Source organism: Sabethes cyaneus, chromosome 3 (genome assembly GCF_943734655.1).
Source record: "Sabethes cyaneus chromosome 3, idSabCyanKW18_F2, whole genome shotgun sequence".
In the NCBI taxonomy this organism is placed as follows: Eukaryota; Metazoa; Arthropoda; class Insecta; order Diptera; family Culicidae; genus Sabethes; species Sabethes cyaneus.
In genome coordinates this window covers 22,640,186-22,666,610 of record NC_071355.1, presented here as the reverse complement: position 1 = coordinate 22,666,610, position 26,425 = coordinate 22,640,186, and the positions used below count along the sequence as shown (strand labels likewise).

Genomic DNA, 26,425 nt, shown 5'->3' with positions numbered 1-26,425 from the left:
TTTTTCCTTATTGAAGTGTTTGCTATTAATAGAAAATTTCATTAAGCGGATTAATGAAAGTTAGTTTTCTGATTTTTGTCCGCCTGATATCTCATGGTGTCACGGGCAGCTGGCGAGTTGTTTGCCTCGTGAGTGGTTATGCAGAAAGACGCTACGAGACTGTGCGTTTGCGAGTGTGTAGCTAGTAAAATGGCTGCAAACAGCAACGCCAGCTATTTTTCGTTTGTTCTGGGGGCGTCATTTTGAGTGAAGTAACAAATTGGCTAGCGCCGGCCCTGTTATAGTAATTCCCTAAAAATATTCATATACATTTGTTAGATGAAGACAAGTTTAAATTTCCTTAATATCTGTAGTCTGTGTATCATTTTCATCAGTTTCTTCGAGCTTATAGTTCCACTAAACGTTGAACAATCAGCCACTATTAAACATCTATGGTGATTGGCGATGATATCGCATCTTGGAAATTTTTGCGAGACTTGAGTAGTCAACTTTAAGTAACTACCTTGCTATAGTATGCAATTGATTAACGTTAACTGGCTTAAGGATCTTGCTTACAACTTACAACTTGCGGATAAGCGACATACGACTTCTGAAACACCTGGCAAACTGGCGACGAGTGACCCAGTAACTTGTAACAGCACGACCTACCTCGTCTCTATGCTAACGACAATGACGACGATGAATTGTACCAACTGTACTGGAAGAATCGCCTGGGCACCTTGTCAAAAGGCCGAAAGACAGCACAGTGAAAATGGTTGCTCAACAAAGACCCGACGTGAACGAAGAAAACGAACGGCTCGACCGAGTGGAAGCACTTCCCAGGCTAATGGACCATTTTCCTCCCAGAGCGATCCATAATCAAAACCTTCCGAAAAAGAGTTTCCAAACAGAAAGAAAAAGCAATCGCTACTCATTGAGCTAAACTTTTATTTTATTTTGAAATCATTTATTAGCTTATATCAAATAAATACAGTATTACCTATTAGGTTATATTGATACATAATAAAATCAATTCGTAGATATACGCGACAGTCTAAGCTGCCATCCTCTTCCACTATTGTCGATATTTCTCTCGGCATAGACGTACCGTGTGGTTGCCGTGGAGTGCGCACTTCCAGCTGCACTCCGCATTTCAGGAACGTCTCTAGCAAGGTTGATTGAGTCGGTTCTTGGTCCAGAATTAAATGCTTAAGTCGAGAACAGGATTGACCAAAAAATGGCAATAACAGTGGCATGTGAGTCGATGAATCACGAAAAGCTAAAGAAATCCGTTCCAAATTTTCCAGCCAAGAAGGCCAGCGAAGAGCTGTACGACTGTTTGGTGAACGGCCGTACCTCCAAAGATCTAACCAGAGCGATCGGATTTGGTTTGGCATGGTAATAGTTACTGTCTGCATTGCGAGATGCGAAGCTTTTACTGTTTCTAGCCGGGGAGCTTCCAAAACTAAATTGAAATTAAACGGCTCCCGTAATATTCTCTCAATATTGGTATCGTATTGCCAGATTGTTAAACGTTTTAGTTTTGGCAATATGAACGAACGTGGACCAGTTGGAACGAATGGTCTCGAGAGAGAATATATTGACGATACTGGAACTAATATTGTCTCCATTATTAATTCTTCGAGTTCCGGAAACTCTAGATTTGACTGCAAATGATTCGATATTGCAAATGTTATCAAGTGTAACCTGGATAGCTTCCGGCAGTACTTCTGTGCCGAATGGAGCAACCTATCGTGGCCGCAACGCATAGTAAGATTTTTAAGATTTTGGAAAGCTCTGAACGCTTCCGACCAAAGCTCTGAATTTAAATCGATGATTACATCCAAACTTTGTACGTGGGGCAAACAGTTACCGATCCCGAAATTATAATGGCCGAACCGTTCAATCTTTGCTGACTGAAAGCGAAATCTGTCATCTAAACGTTTCACTATGCAAAATAATTGCTGTGAACTTAGCTTGTTGGCGTTTTCTGGGAAAAATACGCATTGATATGGCCGCTCGAGGCTCTGGATGGTTTCTTGGTCCATAAGGTAAGGTAGAAAATCGAGATGGCACACTTTGACGGCTACGTCCCTAAGAAGCACCCTCGACTGACACACGGCCATTTGCCAGTTTTTGTTCACCAACGAAGCATTCAGCCGATCCGGAACGGTAAGATATTGGAAAATATTTTCAAAGATGTGCAGCGGTAATGTCGACTGCATGCTGATTTGAAAGGTTACGTACTGACTCACAGCTGAACTAAACTGATTAAACTCTTCAAAGTGGTTCGAATTTAAACCGTGCCTCGCTTTGAATTATTTAACCAGGTAGATCTTATGAGTAGGTCAACGTAGTAGGTAGTTGTCAAGTCAATTCAGAGTAAAACCGACACCCTGACAGGGTGTCGTGTCGATTTTAGCCGCACTGTTGCCTGTTACGCCTGTGACGAGACAGAATTTTCTTTTTCATAATAGGGTACCTAATCTAGGTATAACACCAATCATGCTAATACGGGAGTGCCATGCTGTTCTTAAACCCAAAATATATTTCAAAAACATTCAAAATATGTATCTAACAGACCTCGTGGAAGGAAAAATAAAGAGTCAAACTAAGACTCTGTGAGGTTTGTCAGTAGATAATTGACATAAAAATATGAGGTTTCTGTAAAAATGTCATACGTGGTTGCAAATGAAGTACAGTGGACCCCCGTTCGTTTGAACGATTCCTCATGCAAACTAACGGGGTTACTTTTTAATTTGAACAACTGACCACCCTTAACTTAACTTAGGTGGCTTGCCGTCCTAAGACAGAGCCTGTTGAGCAAAATTTCTCCATGTAACTCGGTTGAGGGCTACCGCTCTCCAATTCCTCGGACACCGAGTACTCTCCGCCAGATCTCGCTCCACCTGGTCTAACCATCTTGCTCGCTGCGCTCCTGGTCGTCTGGTTCCTACCGGATTTGAGGCGAACACCATCTTTGCAGGGCAGTTGTCCGGCATTCTTGCAACATGCCCTGCCCATCGCATCCGTCCAGCTTTAGCCACCTTCTGGATACTGGGTTCGCCATAGAGCTGTGCGAGTTCATGGTTCATCCTCCGCCTCCATACTCCGTTCTCCTGTACGCCGCCGAAGATCGTTCTTAGCACTCGTCGTTCGAAAACTCCGAGCACTCGCAGGTCCTCCTCGAGCATTGTCCATGTTTCATGCCCGTAGAGAACAACCGGTCTAATAAGCGTCTTGTACAGAGTGCACTTTGTACGGGGACTTAGCCTGCTCGACCGCAATTGCTTGTGGAGCCCATAGTAAGCACGACTTCCGCTGATAATACGCCTCCGAATCTCACGGCTGGTATCATTGTCCGCCGTTACCAGTGAGCCAAGGTAGACAAATTCATCGACTACCTCAAACTCATCGCCGTCGATCAATATACTACTGCCCAAGCGGTGTCGTTCGGCCTCGGTTCCGCTGGCCAGCATGTACTTTGTTTTAGACGTATTTACCTTTAACCCAATCTTTTCTGCTTCGCGCTTTAGTCTGGTGTACTGTTCAGCCACCGCCACAGATGTTCTGCCGATAATATCCATGTCATCGGCAAAGCAGACGAATTGACTAGATTTGTTGAATATCGTGCCCCGCGTGTTGATATCCGCTCGGTTCATAACACCTTGTAGCGCTATGTTGAACAGCAGGCATGAAAGACCATCACCTTGACGAAGCCCTCTGTGTGATTCGAATGAACTTGACAATCCACCCGAAATCCGAACACAGCACTGCGTACCATCCATCGTAGATTTAATCAGTTTGATGAGCTTCCTGGGGAAGCTGTTCTCGTCCATGATTTTCCATAGCTCTTTCCGGTCGATGGTATCATATGCGGCTTTGAAGTCAACGAATAAATGATACGTGGGAAATCTGTATTCACGGCCCTTTAGGAGGATTTGCCGCAGTGTAAATATTTGATCCGTTGTAGACCGACCTTCGACGAAGCCGGTTTGATAAGTTCCCACAAATCTATTCGCAATTGGTGATAGACGGCGGAAAATGATTTGGGACAGCACTTTATAGGCGGCATTGAGAACGGTGATCGCTCGATAGTTCTCACAGTCCAACTTGTCGCCCTTTTTGTAGATCGGACAGATAACCCCATCTTTCCACTCCTCCGGTAGCTGTTCCGTATCCCAAATTCTAACAATTAGTCGGTGCAGACAAACGGCCAGTTTTTCTGGTCCCATTTTAATAAGCTCCGCTCCGATGCCATCTTTTCCAGCTGACTTGTTGTTCTTTAGCTGCATGATGGCCTCCTTAACTTCGCCTATCGTTGGGGCTGGCACCTCTTCCCCGTTTGCTGCACCGTCGAAATCGCTTTCCCCGCCGCCATGGTTTTCCGCCTGGGCGCCATTCAGGTGTTCGTCGAAGTGCTGCTTCCACCTATCCGTCACCTCACGATCGTCCGTCAGAATACTGCCAGTCTTATCCCGACACATTTCGGCTCGCGGCACAAAGCCTTTGCGGGATCCGTTCAGTTTCTGGTAGATCTTCCGCGTTTCCTGAGAACGATGCAGCCGCTCCAACTCTGCATATTCCTGCTCTTCCAGGTTGCGCTTTTTCTCCCGAAAGATTTGGTTTCGCTGCATCTTCTTCTGTTTGTGTCTTTCCACGTTCTGACGTGTGGCACTGCGCATCTTGGCCGCCCGCGCAGCGTTCTCCTCATCCATCACCCTCCTACATTCATCGTCAAACCAATCGTTCCGCTGATTCCGTGCCACATGCCCGATGGAGCTCTCCGCTACACTGCTGATGGCTGTTTTGATAGTGTTCCAACAGTTCTCGAGAGGGGCTTCGTCCAGCTCGTCCTCTTCCGGCAGTGCAGCTTCGAGTGAATGCGCGTAGTTTGCGGCGACGTCTGGCTGCTTCAGCCGCGCGAGATCTAACCGAGGCTGGCGTCGGTACCGAATGTTGTTCACAACGGAGAGTCTTGGGCGCATCTTAACCATCACTAGGTAGTGATCCGAGTCAACGTTAGCGCTTCGATAGGATCTGACGTCGATAATGTCTGAGAAGTGCCGACTGTCGATCAAAACGTGGTCGATCTGTGATTCTGTCTGATTTGGTGACCTCCAGGTGTACTTATGGTGGATTCTGTGCTGGAAAAAGGTACTACGTACGGCCATATTCTTGGAGGCGGCAAAGTCGATAAGTCTTAGGCCCATTTCATTGGTTCGCTGGTGTGCACTGAACCTTCCAATCACCGGTTTGTATTCCTCCTCCTGGCCGACCTGAGCATTGAAATCCCCGATGACGATCTTGATATCATATTTTGGGCAGCGGTCGTATTCACTCTCCAACTGCGCGTAGAATTCATCCTTGTCGTCATCGGTACTTCTGAGGTGAGGGCTGTGCACGTTGATAATGCTTATGTTGAAGAATCGGCCCTTGATTCTCAACCTACACATTCGAGGATTGATTGGCCACCACCCAATCACCCGTTTCCGCATCTCGCCCATCACTATGAAAGCTGTACCCAGCTCGTGTGTGTTGCCGCAGCTCTGGTAGATCGTATGTCCATCTCTGAACGTACGTACCGTTGAGCTGTTCCAGCACACCTCCTGCAGCGCTACGACGTCGAACTTGCGGTTCTTCAATACGTCGGAGAGCACTCGAGTGCTCCCTTGGAAGTTGAGAGATCGGCAGTTCCACGTCCCGAGTTTCCAATCCATAGTCCTTTTTCGTCGCGTGGGTCTATTCCGATTGTTCCAGTAAGAATATATTTGTTCTTCGTTCCATGCTTTAATATTTTTCGTGGTGACGGCTTGCAAAGCCTGCTACACCAACCCCCTGTTTCGCCGGAGGGCCAACGAAGCTCGAAAGAGCCCTCCTTTCCTGTCAGCATACGACCTTGGCTTCCACCGGGGTTGGTTACCCGATCTCCACCAAAGTTGCTCGTATCCCGGCTGGTACCACGAGGCGGTAGGAATAGGAGTTGCTGAATAAGAGGCTATGAACCACTGTAGGGTCTATTTTATGCCTACACGTGCACAAGGCACCGACGGTACGCATTATTCAGCCGTTTACCAGCCACTGACCACCCTAAATATGCTGAAACTTGTATGAACTGGCCTCCCTGTTCTTTGTTATTGTTTTGATGGTTTGATTTAGTTGGCAGTTGCAAGCAGCGAATATTTCATTCTCCGATCGGATTGCTATTATAATCGTTGGGACAACGAAATGTGAAACAGATTAAACACGCTTGGTCAGTGCAAACAAATCGTGTTTATGTGCATTGTGTGCATAAGCAAATGATGTCATATTGAGAATGACATTTGAACTATTTTTAATTTCCACGTCGTGCAAACCAACGGGGTTCAAATTAAAAAGTGTTTAGATTAAAAACGCTCAAACGAACGGGGGTACACAAGGTGTCATCTTTTTGACAAAGGACATCGACTCAAGGTATTAGGGTTGTTTAGGTATTTTGGACAGGGTAAGGAATCTTTCCGACGGAATAGGAAACATTGAAATAATGATAAAAATTAAATGTTTGTCTGTAGATAAATAGGTTGAAATGAATCGAGGATTTCCTATTGGACAATGCTGCATTATTTTCAATTTTGCAATAGTGCAACCTCAAGTACTAATATTTTTCTTCACGCGTCGACGTCGACGTCTTTGGGTCGACGCGTAGAAGATTTCTCGCGCAACTTTCAAAAAGACAAAGTAACATTGAGAGTTTCTCACAAAAAGTGAGAAATTAGGAAACCGCTAAGCAATTAGCGTTCAAACCCTAACCCCTTTTTCAGAAAGATTTTTTGGAATAACACCACTATCTAGCCAAACCTTACCGTAAGACGTAGTCCTACGTCAAAATACACACAAAACTAAATTTTATTTTGAAAACGACAGTTTAAAGTTGATCGGTTCCGCGTTCCGGCTTATCGTCTCCTGTTGCGGTGTTCTCCAGGATTCGCCATCGCCACCCGGTTTCAAGTGGCTCGTCGTAACCGAAAACCCCACAACGTAAATATTTGGCAGGTTTCTCCTGAAGACTGTTTGCACTGTTGATCACTGTTTGATAGATAATGCTTACCTGCTTGCTTACCGCATTTTATTCGTCGGCTTAGATTGCTTTGGCTAAACAAATCACATTTACCGACCTGTACATGCGTCATCGTACTTACTTTTCGGTCCCCGTGCTTAACATTTTGGTGTGATGTTTAACTTTTATTTGACGCTTTATACTCTTTAGCATTCCGAATCGGTGTGGCGATGTGGCGGATGGCACTTGGGGAGGGAGAGGGATGTGGCAGGGGCCAGGGGACTTAGCGTTTGCTCACATTATGGAACGAGAGCTTTGGACTGCGTGCCCATTGGCCTTGACATTGGGCACTCCAGACTGTCGGTTGCGTCAGTCTGCCACGTCATCACAGTTGCCATGAAGTCCATGCCGTTAGTGAAATTCGTTCGACGCAAAGTGAAATTAATCGAATTCTTCTAGGTTACGATGGGCTAGGTTCATAACTTTAACTGTTGAAGCATCAAGGGTCGATTTCCGGTTGGCTAGATACTTTTAGATTCATAGATTCATACCAGAACGGATCGTCAGGTGTTAGGCAAATCAGTAATCTGGCAGTTCGACTGTTTTTTTGCGCGAACATCGTGACAGTGATTAAAATAAAGTTTTATTCATGCCGGTTTGTTGTAGAAATAACCGGTGCCGGCTCGAGACGTTACCACTGTTGAAGCCGGTTGCGACGGGGGTGGGTGCTTTGTTTATTTGTATACTACCGTCTACGTATAAGGTAATGGACACTGTTGACGATCTAATCGTTGAGTCCGCTTTCTGTTTGAAGTATCATTCTGGTTTAAATTAAATTACTTCTATTTGTATCCGCAACATTTAGAATTACAGAAAAGTTACATTTACGGTAAATACCCATTATTAACAAAGTTAATTTTATTTTATTTCGAAAAATTTTCAGCAAGCAACTGACCACTTGGTACACGGAGAATAAAAATGTAGTTTCAACCATATTTATGGTTGTTTTACGCACAAACAAAAATTTCGTTTTGTTTCAAACTGAAATATATGATTGAAATGAAAATATTTATTGTTATATCAATCTTAACTTCAAAGTTGAAAATACTTTACTTTTAATTCAAAACTGTTATTTTCTTGATTCAAACAGAATCTTGTTTTGAAACAACAATATTTTCAGGTTGTTATAAAAATATTTTATTGAGGCTTAAAAGCAACAATCATTTTGTTTGAAACAAACTGGAGCTTTTTCGCTCCGTGTATCACTACCTTCGTATAACAATAGCAGAAATCTCGCGTAACTTTTCAAAAGGACCTAAGTAACATTGAGAGACTCTCTTTGGCGTCACTCTCTTCTGATTATTACGGCGACATGAATGCATTCCAACAAAAAATTTCCTTACGTTTAGCTAGATAATGACGCTAGCAACCGATTCATGCAAAGCTGGTGTTTTAAAGTGTATTTGCAGTACCGTGGGAGATGAAAGAGAAGAGGCAAGAAGAGAATCTCTCATTGTTACTTACGTCCTTTTGAAAAGTTACGCGAGAAATAGTTACTTTGCTGGTGTCAATTCATACTGGTGACAATAGGAACGACACCCTACTGTTTGCCTATAAACATAATCGCATAGTTCGTCAGTTTACAAGTTCCAGTCAAGAAATGTGTGAGACTTTGCTATCGACCTCTAGTGAACGAATAGATTACCGGTTTTTGCTTACCTAACCGGTAGAAAAAATAATCAAAATGCTAATGAAGCTCAGTTCAATTGGTCGAATTTTTGGCGCATGGTTTTCACTGAGTAATGCGACAACACAGAAAACATAGCCATCAGTGGAATCCATTTATATTTTGGTAGCAAGTTCAACGCAAGTTTGCTAGCCCCACGGATTCGAACGGCATTAGGAAATGCCTTCACCGGCGAGGTAATTGACATTGACCGACAATGGAAGGCGCGTGACGTTTTTTTTTGTTTGCAATAGTTTAATAAACCGGAACGATGCGACGGCTGCGCTGGTCGTCGGTATGCAGTGTGGGACAGTTCCCCACCATATCGTGTGCCATTTCGGCGGATCGATTATCATTATATTGAGTTGAGTAACCGTGACGGAGCAAAAATTGCTTCGCACCTTCTGGGATAGATCGGTGACCACCGGCACATAATGACTTTGAGTCATGTGGTGGCAGTGACTCAACACCGCGTGGAGATCGGAGATCCTTGTCGTGAAATGATCATTGACTCTCTCGACTTGAAAGGGCCTTTGTCAGCTAATGGATAATTTGATTGGCATTGTCTCTCAATGGCACTTACCTTGAGTCCAGACTCTGACATTTTACTATTATTTTTATAACTTTTTTATATCATTGTTTTCGCCGACAGAGGATTCACAACATGGTCATTCTGTGGTATCACATTTGCAAAAAAAAAAACAAACTATTCTGTTGCGTAGTTTAACTTTCAATTAAGTATCCGGTACTCTTCAAGTCGTAATAAAAATAATTATAAGACTCTGCTTATTCAACGACAATGAGTAAACCAGTAATAGCTAGCATATTTTTGTAGAGTAGGGTAGGGGCCCTCTTTCTTATCGTTCTTGATCATTTTTGAACATCTTCCCCATTTTCCGTAGCATACCCTTCATAATCGCCCAGAATTGTCGACCAACATTTGAAAGGGGCGGATAAGCCAACTGTCAAACAGAACGAGTGAGAGTTATTTTTTGCTGGAGCAGCATAGGAAAACGAACTCTCACTCGTTCTGTTTGACAGCTGACTTATCCGCCCCTTTCAAATGTTGGTCGACAATTTTTCTATTGGGCGAGGCTCCGGCCAGTTTGATGGATTTGCCTTCTTCGGCACAAAAACAACATCGTTGGCTTCGTACCACTCCATCACCAGTTTCGCGTTATGGCCCAATGCCAGATCCGGCTAAAACAGAATGTCACCTTCGTGAGACCGGAGGAAGGCCAGCACCCAAGTAGCACTTGTAACTAATCATAAAAATAAAAAAATACAAAAAGGTTGCACAGCAGTTACATTTAGGATACTTGTAACGAGTTAGGTTACATTAAATTAAAAATAGTTACTTTTTAGTTTTCTAGTGACAAAAATCTCAAAAAGTTACCAGGTAGTTACCAAATGACCAAATTGAAACCTTTTTTTCGAACTGTCATCAACTTGCTGGTCGCAAAACAGTTAATTTTCCGTTACGAGCAGTTACGAAGTCAAAAAAAGTCGGCTAGTAACATTTTCGCAACAGTTTGTTCACTGTTCCTTGTAAACACAACGGATTAAGGAAAAACTAGACCTGAAGAATATTGCCAATGGTAAAGATAAACAATTGGTACACGGGTTGTGAAATGCTCTTGTAAATGCGTTTATTTACTTAATTGATGGTACTTGGAATCTTCTCCGCCCAGACATTGGTATTAAGTAAACAAATGATGATTATTCTCAAACGTCAAAACGATCAAGTTACATCGAAACGAAACCGGCAATGAAAATAGGTTACAGTGTAACTTAGAAATGACGACATAAGAAATAAGTGACTACAACAGATTTAATATTGGTTACCGTATAACCGATACCGTAACCAGGTCGAAGGCTAAGGTTACGTACAACTAGAATGTAACTGAAATGTAACCTTCTATGATTAACACTGGTGGTAACTGTTTTATTCAAACTGAAACTATTCTTTGATATTAAATTAACACTTTCTTTTCACAACAATCACTAAAAAATACCTTTTCCCGATATCAACAATGCGAACAATGAACAATGGCTGCTTAAAATGATTTCATGCAATATGCCGAAAACGATACAAAACTTCAAGGACGATGGTGTAGTAGTTAGAACCAAAGGCAAAATGGCTATGAATTTTACTGTGATAGAAGTGATAGCGAAAACAACTTGATTTTTAATGGTTTCTAGGTGAATGCTCCACTAATTCATTATTGCTAAGAATAAATTTAAAAAATCAAAAAATTAAAATTAAAATTTTTATATTTGATTTACAAAACATCAATTTTTCAAAGAAGTAAGTAACGAAAAGCTATATTAAATAAGAGCGCGTGAATTTTTCAAAGCTAGAATCATGCATTTCACCATAAATTTGAAACTGCATTAAAATTTGTGTTGAAATAATAATTTATACACTCTTCTATATTCAACAGTTAAATTTACTGCTTGACGTTGACAGCCATAGATTGAAATAATAAACCTGCTACATTTTCGCTATGCAATAAAAGTTACAAGATAACTAATTTGCCACCAATTGAAAGTCAATTTACAGTTTATGTGTAACTTCAATAGTAACCATTTTGTAACTATACATGTTACATATTGGTTATTGAGTAACTGTTAATGTAACCAGATTTAGTTACATAAGTTGCGCTATTTCGGTTACACAACTGTTATATTTTAGGTTACTGTAACCGAAGTTTTACATTTAAATTTGTCGCATATCAGCCGCTGCGACTCAATTGTGACAACGTGTGCTACTTGGGCAGATGCTTCTGGAGGCATTCTTCTTCATATATTTGACCGTTGATGGTGCCGATCGTTATATACGATTTGCTGAATTTGCCGCACCCATAGATGACCAAGTACTACTTTGGCCAGCGTATTCCGTTTGTCGGTTCGGTTAGGCGCCTTTCTTTCCTTGAAAACCTTGATGAAGTCCGTCCCGCTTCACTGTCTGCGGGACGAACCAGACGAAAGAATTGACCTGCGTCGAAGCACTTCTTGCTTGGAGACTATCTCGATATAACCACTTGACAGATGGTGACGAAATTTTGCACATGAAAAAAAAGAAGAAAAATGAAAAGAGACACGAGATTGAACCCAAAATTGAAGTTAAAATGGGACATTAAATGGGACTTGAAATGGGACTTGAAATGGGACATGGAATTGGGCTTGCAATTGACCATTGTAGGTTTCTTTTGCATAAACTTTTCACCAGATGGTCATCAGAACATTGCCTATCATGTTTATTGTGTACGACATAGCATCTTCCGGTTTATCACAGTTGGCATTAAAGTGGCAGATAGTAATAAAGAAACGTCTGAAATAGAACTTGAAATGGGAGTTATATTGGACAAGAAATTGAACTAATTTGAATTGGATTTCAAATTGGAGTCATTGATACCAGATATACGTATTTATCCGTTATACTACAGATTTAGAAATTTTCTACGGACCTAAGGATCAAGTGTTCATATCTACGGATTTTCATAAACTCCGCGGAAAAAGTTGGAAATTTCGTTCAGTTACAAAACTCGCTACATACAAGTGAATAATAAGCTGAAAAGCAAACCCTAATTCTTTAAGAATTAATTTGAAAGTTTGAAAAATGCTAAAACAACGACGAAAAAAAACAAGACAAAAAAGGGTTTGAAAAGCGTGAAGCGGATCATGCTAAAACGACGACGAAAAGATAGTAAAAAGGTAACAATTTTGTTGTTAGACAGTCAAACAGAATGTCGCAAAAACGACGAAAAAGTGCTGAAGACTCAATAAAAAATGGAACAACGACGACAAAAAGATAAACGATAAAAAGATGATTACAAAACGAAAAAAGACGATAAAAAAGTAAACGAAAACGTTATGAAGCATAAACAAAAATACAACAAAAAAGTTACTAAGAACGACGAATACAAGAAAAGACAACTAAAAGCTGACAAAAAGAAGAATAACCGACAACGATAAGATGACGAAAAGAAGCCAAACCAGTGTCAAAAAAACATGTTAAAAAGACGTCTAAAAATATCCAAAAGACGTCCAAATAAAAGAGACGATAAAAACGGCAAAACACGACAGGCTATGATGTGCTACACGTTGGAAAGATGGAAAAAGGACCATTAAAAGGTGACAGAAAAAAAATCTAAAAGGCAACAGAAAAAAGACAGAAGAACGATGAAGAGATAGCAAAATGGATGATAAGAAGATAATGGAACGATGGTCGATGGACGATGGAACGATAACGAAAAAGTAATGATAAGACGATGAAAAGCCGAAAAAAGATGTAAAAATTTGATGAAAAGACACCGCCGTTTTTTCTTGTTTTGTCAATAAACAGGCTAACGAAAAAACGTAACGGAAAGACAACAAGACAAAAAAGACAAAAAAAGACGGCAAAAAGCAACCGCAAAAGCTGCGAAATATATGACGTCGAAAAACGACAAACAGATGACAAAAACGTAGACGGACGACAAAGAGGTGTCAAGAATACTATGAAAAGACGACAAAAATGCGGCTAAAAGATGACAAATACGAATAAATTCAATAAAAGGATGATAAAAAAGGCGTGAAAAAAACAACAAATGAACGACGAACGAATGATGAAAGAATGACGAAAAGAGAGCATACATATGACAGAGATGATGTAAATACGCCAGAATTACGATGAAAAAATAAGTACAAAATATCATCCGTGTACTGCTACGAAAAGGCGACCAAAAAGCAAAAAAAAGGAAAGCAAGTGACAGATTTACGACAGAAAACCGACAAAATGCCGACGTAAGGACAACAAAAAAGATGATAAAAACTGCCGATAAACGCATTGAAACAGACGTTAAAAATGAAAAGCTGGCAAAAAGACAACGAAAAGACGATAGAAATTTGACAGAAAGATGGCGAAGAGACGACGAATATGAAGAGAAGACAATGAACAGATGACAAAATAAGGCGATGTAAAAATGCCAAAAAACCATATGAGTAATTCTCGCTGAAACGGGGCCACTACTGACACGAAGCCTTCAAATATTGGAACTTTTGCACTTAATTGGTTGAAAATGGTTAAAAAATGAGAATTACACTTTGAATACCTCGAAATAGTGGACCCCTCGTTCACCAAGGGGTCTAACAGTTTCAAAAACAGTTGAATTTTGAGCAAACCTTGAGATCTATATCATGTGGTATTTCAGAAATTTGCCATGAAACAACTAAAAAATGGCCCGGTTCTGCAAAGAAGAAGAACAGAGCTTTCAAATGGAGTAAAAAAATGTTTTGGCGGCCATCTTGGATTTGGTCGCCATATTGGATTCTATCAAAAAATCGCCGTTTTTAACCGATTTTCATTTTAGGACAAGCATTGAAAAGCTGAGAAAAAAATGCTACAAGAAACATTCATAAAATTAGGGGTGCAATGTCAATTACTGAATAAAACAACCAATTATTACGGGCATTCCGCCTATTTGGACTCCCACGCGAAAATTATTAGTGTGGTTATTTTCTGCGTGCCACACACATGTTTTCAAGTGCAAAAGTTCCAATATTTGAAGCCCTCTTGTCAGTAGCTAAGAGAGAGTCGCGAAGACGGTCTTCTCATGCTTTTGCTGTTCTTCCCATTACGTTTGTTTTCATTTTCGAGCAAATGGGTGGGTCCTGAAAATGAAGCCTAATGACCTCGAAGCTTTAGTGACAATGTACGAGATATGCTCCTTGTACGTTAACTGCGGATCCAAGATAACTCCCAGGTCTGCGAAACACGTTCGATCGGTGTGCCATTGAGCTTATAACCAAACAGGATCGGGTCTTCTTTCTGGAGAAAGTGATAATTGAACACTTCTCCGGGTTCTCTAGCATGCGGTTCACATCGCACCACCCAGCAAACATTTTCGTGCGTATAACAAAGTAACAAATATGATATATGTACCGATATATATCTAGAAAAATCGCATTCGATGCACGAAACTAGCATATGCGTACTGTTTTGGAGGCGATATACGTACTACAAATTATATGAAAACAATTCACATTCATAAGTATTTGTATACGATGAAATTCGACTCAACATGAATAGTTCCATAATGCTATACAATTCTGTGACGAAAATCGTATGTGAATCAGTTACTATCATTTTGTACGAATAAATGTAAACTAGGGTGCGCTTTATTAAGCTTTATGTACGATTTCGAGTTTGTTTAGCGATATTTAAGATGATTTTCACACATTATTATACGATTTGTGGTTTGCTGGGCAAGTGGCAAAGGCCTCCAACTGATTTTGGAGAAAGTGACAATCGTCTGTCGAACGGATCTGGGAAAACATTTTCTGGTCATCCGCATACGAGAGTCGAGGGCATTTGATAGCCAAATTAGCATCGTTGAAGTAGAGCAGAAAGATCAAAGGTCCTAGATGGCTTCCCTGAGGAATACCTGAAGAGGCTAGATAGCTATCGGACATACAATCTCCAATGGCAACCACCAACTGTCGATTGGTCAGATATGAGCAAAACCAGCGCAAAAGGTTGTCGCTAACGTCCAGTCTATGCAATTTTGCAATTGCGATGTCATGGTTTATCTTATCAAAAGCGGCCGACAAGTCGTCTGTTTGAGCACGGTGGTCCATACTTCCCGTTATGTATGATGTCAGACACAGCAGGTTAGTGGTGATAGAGCGCTAGGAAATGAAGCCATGTTGATCGGCACTTAGATGTTGCCAATAGAGGTTCCATGATTACCAGCTCAAATAGTTTTGAAACTGCACTGAGCGATATGATTCCTCTACAGTTGTTCACATCTCGTTTACTACCTCTTTTATGCACAGGAAACATATGCGGAAATTTCCAACACGATTTGAATACACCGCTAGAGATGGACATTCGGAATAGATAGAGCAATGGCGTCAACATACAGGATATGTGTCTCTTCAGAAATGCAGAAGGTACTCCATCAGGTCTAGGGTTGAAAGACGACTTAAGCATGGAAGCGGCTTTTGAGATTTTCTCGACGTTGACATCAATGGCACCTAGTGTTTGACCATAAATTGGAACATTGCTTGCTGTTAGGGCAACATGGTCAACGCTCAATACCTCGTTAGTGAAAACACTTGCAAATTTACTGGAAAAGGAACGGCATATATCCTGAGGTGCGGCAGCGATTTCCCCGTTATATTCCATAGATGACGGGAGGCCGGACTCTCTGCGTTGATTGTTTACATAGTTCCAGACGCACTTCGGGTGACGCTTTAGTTTCCGTTGAATGCTCTGTTGATGCCGTAAAAAGCATTGCCTACTGGCTCGCTTATATAAAAGGCTCACTCTCGTATAATGACGTTTTAGCGAAAGCGTGCGATGCTTCGTGAATCTTCGTAATGCTGCCCTTTTGTATGACTTCAGTTTGCGCAACTCATTCGTGTACCAAGAGGGGAGAGAAGTGATGCAGTGACTTCTTTTCGGGACGTGTCGATCTATAACATATAATAGAACATGTGAGAAGGTTTGCGCCGCAGCTTCGACGTCCTCTGGGTCAAGTATCTCTGCCCAGTCAATACTGGACAATTTGTCATTAATACTATGCAGATCTGGTGGTGCAAAACTGGCTTAATTAGCGGACATGGAGCTGTTGTGATGAATGGGGGCTTTTCTAATGAGCTCACGAAACAGAGATCCAAGCAACGGTTGTTTTCGTTAACTACATGGTTAACTTGATGGAGCATTGCAGCACTATAATTGTCGAGAAGGTTTACTGCACCAGCATGAATCGTCGAGTTTTCAGGATCCGGGAAGAGAAATCCGCTATGGGCAGGTTTCCATGAGATATCTGGCAGGTTAAAGTCGCCCAGAATGATGATCTTATCAAGAGGGGTAGCCTCTCTTATAATAGAGTACACCGATTGACAGTGGACATCAATAAGATCGTTGTCGCGGACACGATCAGGTGCGCTGTATAAAGCGCAAAGAAAAAGTGTGCGATCACTTAGCTTGATGGTCATCCAAATTTGCTCTACACAGTTCCATCTTCCATGCAGCCCTGGCTTCTAACCCGCGATGGACAGCTATCAAAACACCACCGCCGATACATTTGCGACTATTATTCGGGTTCCGCTCGCAACGAAAGACTTCATAATCGGATCCAAAAACTTGACTCGAGACTGTTCGGGAATCGAGCCATGTTTCGCATAGGGCAATGACATCATAGCAGCGATCTGATGCAGGTAGTCGGTACTCTTGAACATCATAATTCATTCCACCGGCGTTTTGGTAGAAGACGATGATATCTTCCTTGCGGCTCGGAGTCGAGCAATCCGTTTCTCTGACAAATACGTTAGGTGGATGTTGTCCATTTTCGATGCTGAAGCAAACAGGATTCTCGCCGTCGTCGGCGGGCTGGGCTCTCCTCTTGTGAAAAGATGGCGCAACTGGACCATTTTCGCGAAAATTAACGTAGTCCGCAGTACTGTGAATCTGATCAACATCAGGCAGCGAATGAACAATATCGTGACTATACTTGCATGAGAAGGCAAGTTGGAAGACCCTGATCCACATTTAGCCACAGGTCCGGGACGACTTAGCTGGATACTGGCAGGGGACGGCACGACTGGGCTAGAGGAACCAGGAGCAGTCCAATGAGCGTCCCGGTGGTGAAAAATAATGACTCGGGCGATGACACGGGTGTGGAATGTTGACGAGATGAAAAATGCCCGTAGGCAGTAAAACGGTCACGAGTGGTTCTGGTAGGCCATTGAGAACCAGAAAGTGTGCTAGAACACGGAATCTGATTAGGCAGTGAAATGTCGCCAGTGTGTACATACTTGCCTGAGGATGAAGTTCGGGAGAACCCTTCACCAGACTCGACTACAGGGCCAGAACGACTCTGATGGCAGGATACAGTACAACTTCGATGACAACGTCTTCGAACGGTTAGCGCGACTGCATCGAGTGGTTTAGGGTCTCCCATAATGCGACAGGCAGTGCGTTCTGACTCACGGGTTGCAAGATCAAGACATACTTCTTTGGCAGATCGGTGACGATTACGATGAGATTCAACCAACGCGGCTGAGTTTTGTAAGACGGGGGCTGCACAACAGTTGGGTAAAGTGCGTTCCGGTTCTGGCGTTTCTAATGTTCTTCCGGTGGTTTTAGAAGGCCTGGTCTGTTGGCGTCCGTTGGCCCGGGTTGAGTTGCGGCTTGCGAGTTCAACTGCAAGCCGACTACGACGTTTTTTGCTCGATAATCCTCAAATTCCCGAAAAAGCGCATTATCTGGTCAAGAGTTACTAGACAGCGGACAGTTTTAAAATCACGACGGACGCCAACTTTGAAGGAAACAAATCTCCATGTGGAAAGATCCGTATCTCTGGGCACCTGCTTAACCACTTTTGGTTTAGTATCTGCATTTAAACCCAAGCAATCTTGGACAAGTGCCGCAATCTCATCTTCAGAAGTTCGTGGTTGGAAGGCCGAGAGATGGATCCAGAAAAGATCATCGCTTAGTGATTCCGTATTTACTGAACCTACTGAGGGTTTCGTATCACGAGTGCCGCTTGCATTCTTCAACGGTTCAACTGAGTTGTCGCTGTTCCCGCGTCCGCGTCTGCGAGCTCAGAGTTAAATGAGAGTGTGTATGTGTTAGGCCTCCCCCTTCTCTTTCTGCCAGTAGTTTTTGTTTTGTTTATGCTTGCCAATTTTAGCTCAAAATGGCGACAAAACAAGAAGCTTTTCACGAGTGCGTTGTACACTTCTACAAATTGCACTAATATCTCGGCAAAAAGTATATACGGTACAACGTTTTAAAAGTGAAAATGTCGCGGTTTCGACTATTTACCAAATCCTAAGATCCCTAACAACTACTCACAAGTAAGATATTGGGAGACCAAACTAAAATTATGAACGCAGAAGGACTTCGTTCTCTTTCTCATGCCTTCAACAACAGGAATTCCGCCAACGGGATGCAGCTAAAAGTTCAACTGTTCCCTCCAGACACCTACAAAACATTGAAAAGAGTCGGAATAAAGTCCCGAAAGAACACAAGAGCCCCGGGTTACACTAAGGAAAAGATTTCGATGCTGAACCTGAAATCCCCATGCCGCTAGTTGATAAATAATATATTCCGGAAAATGCTTTGTTTTGGACGACGAAAGTTACTTCCTTCTTTCAAAGACGCACATTCCCGGAAATGATCGATACTATTCCATGGATAGTTTTTCGATCCCATTTGTACCCAAAAACCACAACCAGGTAAATCTGCCTCTTCTTCTTCAGCAGCATAGAGCCGGGGTGGCTCGTTTTCAAATTTTCACTAATTTTTTTCAACGAATGGACAATGTATTTTTAATTTATGTAAATCAGATCTTCTTCCAGTATCGTTGTCTTTTTTGACAGCTTGAGAAATAAATTCCAAAATTTGAGTTGCCACCCGTTAATTTTGGCCTATTTCGAAATTTTTAAGTTTACCTAATTGATCATTCTTTTTTTAATGTAAAATATGCTATCTTCACTTTAAATTTATTCCGAGAAAATCATTTAAGGAGGTAAAATAAAAAAAAACTTGCACATTTTACTTAGAACAAAGTTTTAGCATTGCTTAAGTATTCAAGGTTAGAATCAGAAGGGTACTTTACATCATATTTTATTATTAAAAAAGCTTGTCTTCTATGCTAAACCAATAACAAGTTCGTAATTACCGATATTGGTGCAGTCGAACACTCAAACACTTGTTTTATCAACAAAATTAAACTAACACGAACCTAAACTTCTTTTCAGACTCGGACGACACATCGCGAAAAATCCATGGCGTACGATTGCGATAAGCTGGCTGGTCGTGGCCTGCTGCAGTTTGGGTTTTTTCAAGTTTCACAAAGAGAAGAGCCCGATGAAGCTTTGGATTCCACACAACTCCAAATTCCTGCACGATACGAACTGGCTAACCGAAAACTTTAAGGAAGGAAACCGGCTAGAGATGGTAATGCTTACGGCTCCGGATGTCCTAACGCCGGAGGTTCTTCAACAGGTATTATAGCTATTTTAACCGGGTTTTTACCCGGGGGAACAAACTTGCTTAAGATGTTTTATCTTTTAGTTAGCTGCACTTACGGAGGATATTGTGGCGCTAGAAGCATCCGACAACAAAGGCAAAACCTACACCTGGAAAGATGTTTGTTTTAAGTAATATATTTGCCTACTTTCAGTAGTTCAGATAATGTAATATTCTTCTAAACTTTCAGAGTTCCTCTAATAGCCGAATATACTGCAAATAGACGCCGTAAGCGTGAAGATCTATCGAACCACACCACAACCATCGCCACGACAAAACGCCCGAAGAAGACGAAGCCCTTCTTCAACCCAAGCGTAGATCTGCCCTCGTTCATGTACTGCCCGATGATCGACAGGCTACCGATTGGGTGCATAGAGCTGAGTATTCTGGAACTGTGGAAGTACGATCGCGATGTGATTGCTCAACTGACGAAGGAGCAAATCGTAGAGAAGCTGAACAAAACGAAAATAAGTCCCGTCACAGGTCACACCGTGGACTACACGGAAATGCTCGGCGGAGTCGAACGTGATTGGAGCGGTCGAATCGTTTCCGCCAGTTCCGTGATGACAAACTGGATGCTGCACGTTAACTTTTCCGAGGTGGATTTGGACGTTAGCGGTAACATTGCCGGCACGGAAGATTGGGCCACCGAGGGAGCACTGGCGTGGGAGGCGGCATTTCTGGACAAGCTGCACTTGATTGCGGAGAACTACACCCGTGGGGATGTAAATTTGTTCTACGCGGCCGGTCGTAGCTACGGAGATATCAGTGCGGATTCTATGTTTAAAGATATTGATAAACTCCTGATTGGAGGGGTGCTTATGTTTGTCTATATGCAGCTGGTGCTTTCGAGATTTAGTTGGACAGAATTTCGGGTAGGGGAGAACATTTTTTCAAAATCAATCTTGCTTATTACCGGGTTTTAATGTGTTTCTTGCAGATCATCTTGGGTTCGGTTGGTTTGCTGAACATTGGAATGGGATTCGTAGCTGGTTGCGGAATCGTGTCCGCGCTGGGCGTTTCCTATGGACCTGTCCACACTTGTTTGCCGTTTCTACTAATGGGGCTGGGTGTAGATGACATGTTTGTTATGATGGCTTGCTACAGGAAAGTTCATGAGTCGCACTCCCATCTGCCTCTACCGGAACGGATGGGTCTGATGCTGAAGCATGCGGGAGCTTCCATCACGGTCACATCATTAACCGACATTGTCGCTTTTGCGGTAGGCTCAATAACCGTAATGCCGTCGCTTCAATCGTTCTGTATTTACGCTGCTGCAGGAGTTTTTATGATGTACAGCTTCGTGATTACATTCTACGTTGCTATTTTCACTTTGGATGAACAGCGGGTCGCTGCGCGGAGAAATTCTTTCGCTCCTTGGATAATTCACGGTGAAAAATCCACGAAACTTTGGTGTCAGCACAATCTTATGTATCGTTTCGTCAATGCGGTTTATTCGAAAATCATTCTAACAAAAATTGGAAAAACTCTCATAATCGTGGGCGTTATAACGATGACTGGTTTGAATATTCAAAGTTTGCTAAAACTGCGTCAGAAGTTCGATCCAAACTGGTTCATTCCGGAAGATACCTATTTCAGCAAGTTCATTACTAAGAGTAAAGAACACTATCCCAATACCGGATTCGAGGCTATGCTGCTGTTTGGAGAGTACAACTATACGGATCATTTAAAAGATATGATTCAAATCACAAAAGAACTAGAAAATCGGACTGATATCCTGCACAGTGTTAATTCCTGGGTTATACCTTTTCAGGATTTTGTGCATACTTATTATGATAAAGGTACAAAAATAACCTTCCTCACTGATAAGCAACACCAGCCTTCACATTATTTTTATTTTCAGATATCGGCGAAGAAGAGCTTACCGATAAGAACTTTCGCGAGTATCTATCGAAGTTTCTTTACAGCCACGATGGGGGACGCTATCAAATGAATTTCAAGTTCAACACTATGCTGAAATGCGGACAGCCAGCCCCGAACATCACCGTCAGTACAATCGAGTTCAAGTTTCGGCCGTTCAAGGAACGCGACGAGTACCTGCCGGCGAAACATGCCGTGGAGAACATGCTCGCCCGGAACCGGATCGCAACCGAAGATCATTTCAGTACACTTTGGGCAAAGATTTTCGGCAATTGGGTTACCGATGAAATCATCGACACGGAAATCTACCGAAACATAGCGATTGCCATGGTTGGAGTGATGTTCTGTACAGGAGTGCTGATCGTTAATCCTCAAATTTGCTTCTGGATCTTCATCTGCGTACTGCTAACTCTGGTGAATGTTGGCGGATTCATGGAGCGGTGGGACCTTACGTTGGATCTCGTGTCCTGCATCGGACTCCAGTTGGCCGTAGGCCTATGTGTAGACTATGCTGCCCACATTGGACACACATTCCTCACAATAAGCCACGGAAATCGTAACAAACGAGCGCTGGAAACAGTTCTACACATCGGCGCAGCCGTTTTATACGGGGGTGGTTCTACGATTCTCTCACTAAGCGTTCTGTCCGGATCGCAAGCATACACATACCGAACATTCTTCAAAATATTTCTACTAGTAATTTTACTTGGCCTCTTCCACGGTTTGGTGCTACTGCCTGTGATCCTTAGCTTGGTAGGCCCACCCCCTTATAGCGGTTTCCTAGACGAGCCGAAACAAATCCCCAACGATTACGAAAAAGAGATGACCCTCGTCACCGATGAACATCGAAAACGTTTCAATCGACAGAATGGTGGCGGCCTTGTGCTGAACGACGAGGAACAGCAACCCATGCGGGAGGACAATCTGCCGTAAACCTTTTTTTTCGCGGAATTATCACCTACAAAATAGCGTTCCATGACTCATTGCACCGAGTGCACAGATTTTTAACGATATAGCGAAAAGAGAAACTCTCCATACGCACTAACAATTTTTTAATGCTATATTTCGCTAGGTACAACGCACGCCTAGTAGGGCTTCGATAAGCCATTGTGATTCTAATCAATATTTAATATTAAGTATTTTTATAAAGTAATTACACACTGGTAAACCAGGATAAATGCGGATATAATTCGAACGTTGTTATTAGTAAGTCCGAAATATTTTTTAATTTTCTTTTGTCTATTCATCAAAAACGCGGCTTGCAGTGATTACTTCCTATTGCTTTTCATAATTTATTTATAAATATACGGTATCAACTGATCATTTGACGTTTCTATATAGAAAATGTGTATTATGAACCTTCCTCTGTAGTCGCTGACCACGGGCTTTTCCCGACTTATCCTCAATTTGCCTAGAACTCAATCAGCCCAGACTGTTTTTGAACACAAAACGAAACCATTCCTGATTCAGCTTTAGCATGACATGAGCAGAGCAAAACTAAGATGTAGGTACTTCATAAATTATTGCATTATAAGTACACCTCATGCGATCATCGGTAAACTCATCCCCACAATGTATCGCTTGGAAGTATCCACAGTCAATCCTTTGCTTCTAGCCCCTGGCATAGAAGTTGAGAGGTTTCAGATCAGGCGATCAGGCAGGCGTTCTTTCAAAGAACCTGTGTAGCTTTCGCCTGGTGAGACGGTGCAGAATCTTGTTGGAAGCAGTATGGAGCAATTTTGTAGTGTTTTTTGACGATGGGAAGCAAATGGTTCTTCAAAACATTATCGATATAATATTTAGTGTTCATTTTAACACCAGGTTCAATGAACAGTACAGTATGAACTTTGTAACCTCCCGATGCCTGGTGATCAAAAGCACATTCTTTCCCCACAAAGATATCTACAAAGCCACCTGACCAACAAACTTCGGACCAAATCGACCCTATTCTCATCGAGGGCCGGTTTTTCTCGAACGTACGCCCCCTACGGGGTGCGGATATCGACACGCACCATTGCCTAGTAGCAGTACATGTGCGCTCAAAACTATCGACGGCCACACTCGGTTAAACATTCGGTAATTCCACAATCCTTTCGCTCCTACCTTTTGCTGTGGAGTTAGATGCTTCAACTCTCGAAAACGGATGGAGCATGGTACGCTCGGCCGTCAGAGAGGCCGCAACCGGACGCCGGTGTTAAGAGTGAAACTTCGAGTGCACTAGGGCTGTCTAACCGGTAGTACCGGTAGTACCGAAATCGGTAATACCGGCCAATTTTTGGATACCGAAATACCGGTTTTGGAAAGGCAAAAAACCGGTATTTCCGGTATTTTCTAATCTGCTTATTTTTTTCCAACTCCTTATTCGAATAAGAACTAAATTTGATAAAAGATAATAAAACACTTAGAAAAACAACTTGGTGTTAATCCCGACGAGATTCTTCGACTACTAACAATGAAGAGAGTGAAATTGTGGGCCAAATAATAATTATAGCTCTTGAACCTGTTTAAGGCACAGTAGAGTAACTTTTCTGTAAAAATGTTTCATTGTATGAGCCAGACGTCGCGTTTCAATTTATTTTTGAACAACTTGATATTCAAAAGCGACCAAGTTATTCGAAGCTCTCAAATAACGAATTTAGGAAACAAGATCAGGGCCCAGAAACGTCACTTACAATAATAAATTGTCATTCAACAATGAAGTAATGAAGCTTCAGTTTCAACAGAAGCAGCGCCCGTTTCAAACCTGGCTTCAATCAGCGTCATTGAAACGATTTTCACTTCATCATGACGACCGGTTTTAAAACTTCATTTGTATTCTCTATCAAATATTCAGAAAAAGGTCAGCCTAGACTTTGAATGCAATTGAATTGATTTTGAGTAGCATTTCCTACTAATTTACTCATCATCGGCAAATCGTGCCTGACTGTCAATCGTCCTCATTTGACACAGTCAGTAGCTTCAGCTGAAGCTTGCTTGAAATGTTCTGTTCAACATATGAAACAAGTCAATTCATATATGAAGCGAAGGTAAGGGAAAGTTAGCTTCATTTATTTGTTTCGACGATGCTGGGCTCTGATCAGAATACTTTTGAGCATTCTTGTCATCGAAGGATCTGCCTGGAAAGAATTTGGAATATTTTTCAAGTCTTTCGAATGATATTCGAATAGTGAGATTGATAACAGAGAAGAGAAGGTATTTGTAAACGATGATGAAGAGGATGACGTTATGCAGGAGTTCCGGTTTGGGGATGGAGAAAAAATTACTGAGAGGCTGTAGGAGACCAGGGCATTAATTATGCTGGAAGCTACAATACAAGATATTTATTAAAGGCGGGTAGGAAATAATTAAAGGCGGGTTTTCCTACTATAAATTTGGAGAAATGAAAGGAAAATTCCTGATGTTCTTAGAGCCGTTCGCCAGACATCTATGAAAGCGGAAGTTTTTTTACAATTGTTGGAAGTGTTGGCAATAAAATTCGTTCTAGTAAGGGAATTAAATCGCTAAGAGTATTATATCTGCTTAAATTCTACTTTGCTAAGCAACAATACTGAAGCTAAAGTTTCAAAATAAAAAGATTTACTGAAAAACATCGACATTTCTATTGATTTCGAATAATCTGCCAATACCGGTATTTTACCGGTATTACCGGTATTTTGTACGCCAATACCGAAATACCGGTTTTCACCAAAAGCGCCCAATACCGACAGCCCTAGAGTGCACGAAATGATTAGTTTGGCGGGAAATGCCAAAAAACGATAGAGAGGAAAACAAGTGCTTGGAAAAACTACTTAAGCATATCCACGCGAGGGAATTTGGCCAAGTATCGACGAGCGCGAAATGAGTTGACCGCAATCCTGAAGAGCTGGAACTATTCCGGGCTAATGACACGCGCAAGTTTTACGAGAAGGTGAACCAAACTCGTAAGAGCTACACACCTAAACCTGACATGTGTAGAGACGAGGGAGGGGATCTAATCACGAACGAGCGCGAGGTGGCCTACAAGTGGAAGCAGTATTTCGATGAGCACCTCAACGGTGATATAGCAGAAGGAGGCGCAACGGAAGTTAACCTAGGAGTACCTACAAACACAACAGCGTGCCGGCACCCGATCTCAAAGAGATCCGGCGAAAAATTCATCAGCTGAAGAATAATAGAGCCGCTAGAAACGACAGGTTCCCGGCAGAGCTCTACAAAAATGGCCAAGAGCCGCTAGGAACGTCACTTCATTGGATAATTTCGAGGATTTGGGAGGAGAAACTACCGGAGTAGTGGATGAAAAGTGTAGTCTGTCCCATCTTCAAAAAGGGCGACCGCCTAAATTTCTGTAATTACCGCGGTATCACGTTGGTCAACGCCGCCTACAAGGTGCTCTCCCAGATTTTGTTGCGTCGTCTATCCGCAATAGTAAGGGAATTCGTAGTGCAGTTTCAGGCGGGCTTTATGCGGGCCCGTGCTACTACGGATCAAATTTTTACTCTCCGATAAATCTTCCAGAAATGTCAAAAATACAACGTGCCCACGCATCGTACTTTCGTGGATTTCAGAGCAGCATACGATACAGTTGAACGCGAACAGCTTTGGCAGATATTGCACGAATACGGTTTTCTGGACAAACTGGCACGGCTGTTCAAAGCTACTCTGGAGCGAGTGATGTGCTACGCGCGAGTTTCAGGGACATTCTCGAGTCCTTTCGAATCGCGCAGAGAGTTGTGGCAAGGGGATGGACTGTCCTGTATGTTATTCAATATAGCTATTGAAGATGTGATCTGGCGAGTGG

General features: G+C 42.3%; 1 protein-coding gene across 8 annotated transcripts in view; it reads left to right on the top strand.

The window, feature by feature from the left end:
* LOC128741336 (patched domain-containing protein 3-like) overlaps positions 1–22,811 on the top strand; it is a 64,468-nt gene extending 41,657 nt beyond the window's left edge. For all 8 annotated transcript variants that reach the window (XM_053837094.1, XM_053837086.1, XM_053837088.1 and 5 more), the window contains exons 3-7: positions 19,497–19,743; positions 19,813–19,898; positions 19,958–20,642; positions 20,708–21,569; positions 21,632–22,811. In XM_053837094.1, coding sequence (XP_053693069.1) covers positions 19,497–19,743; positions 19,813–19,898; positions 19,958–20,642; positions 20,708–21,569; positions 21,632–22,581 — 2,830 coding nt within the window. In that variant the 3' untranslated portion in view covers positions 22,582–22,811. The remainder of the gene's footprint in view (positions 1–19,496; positions 19,744–19,812; positions 19,899–19,957; positions 20,643–20,707; positions 21,570–21,631) is intronic.
* Positions 22,812–26,425: the final 3,614 nt, after the last annotated feature.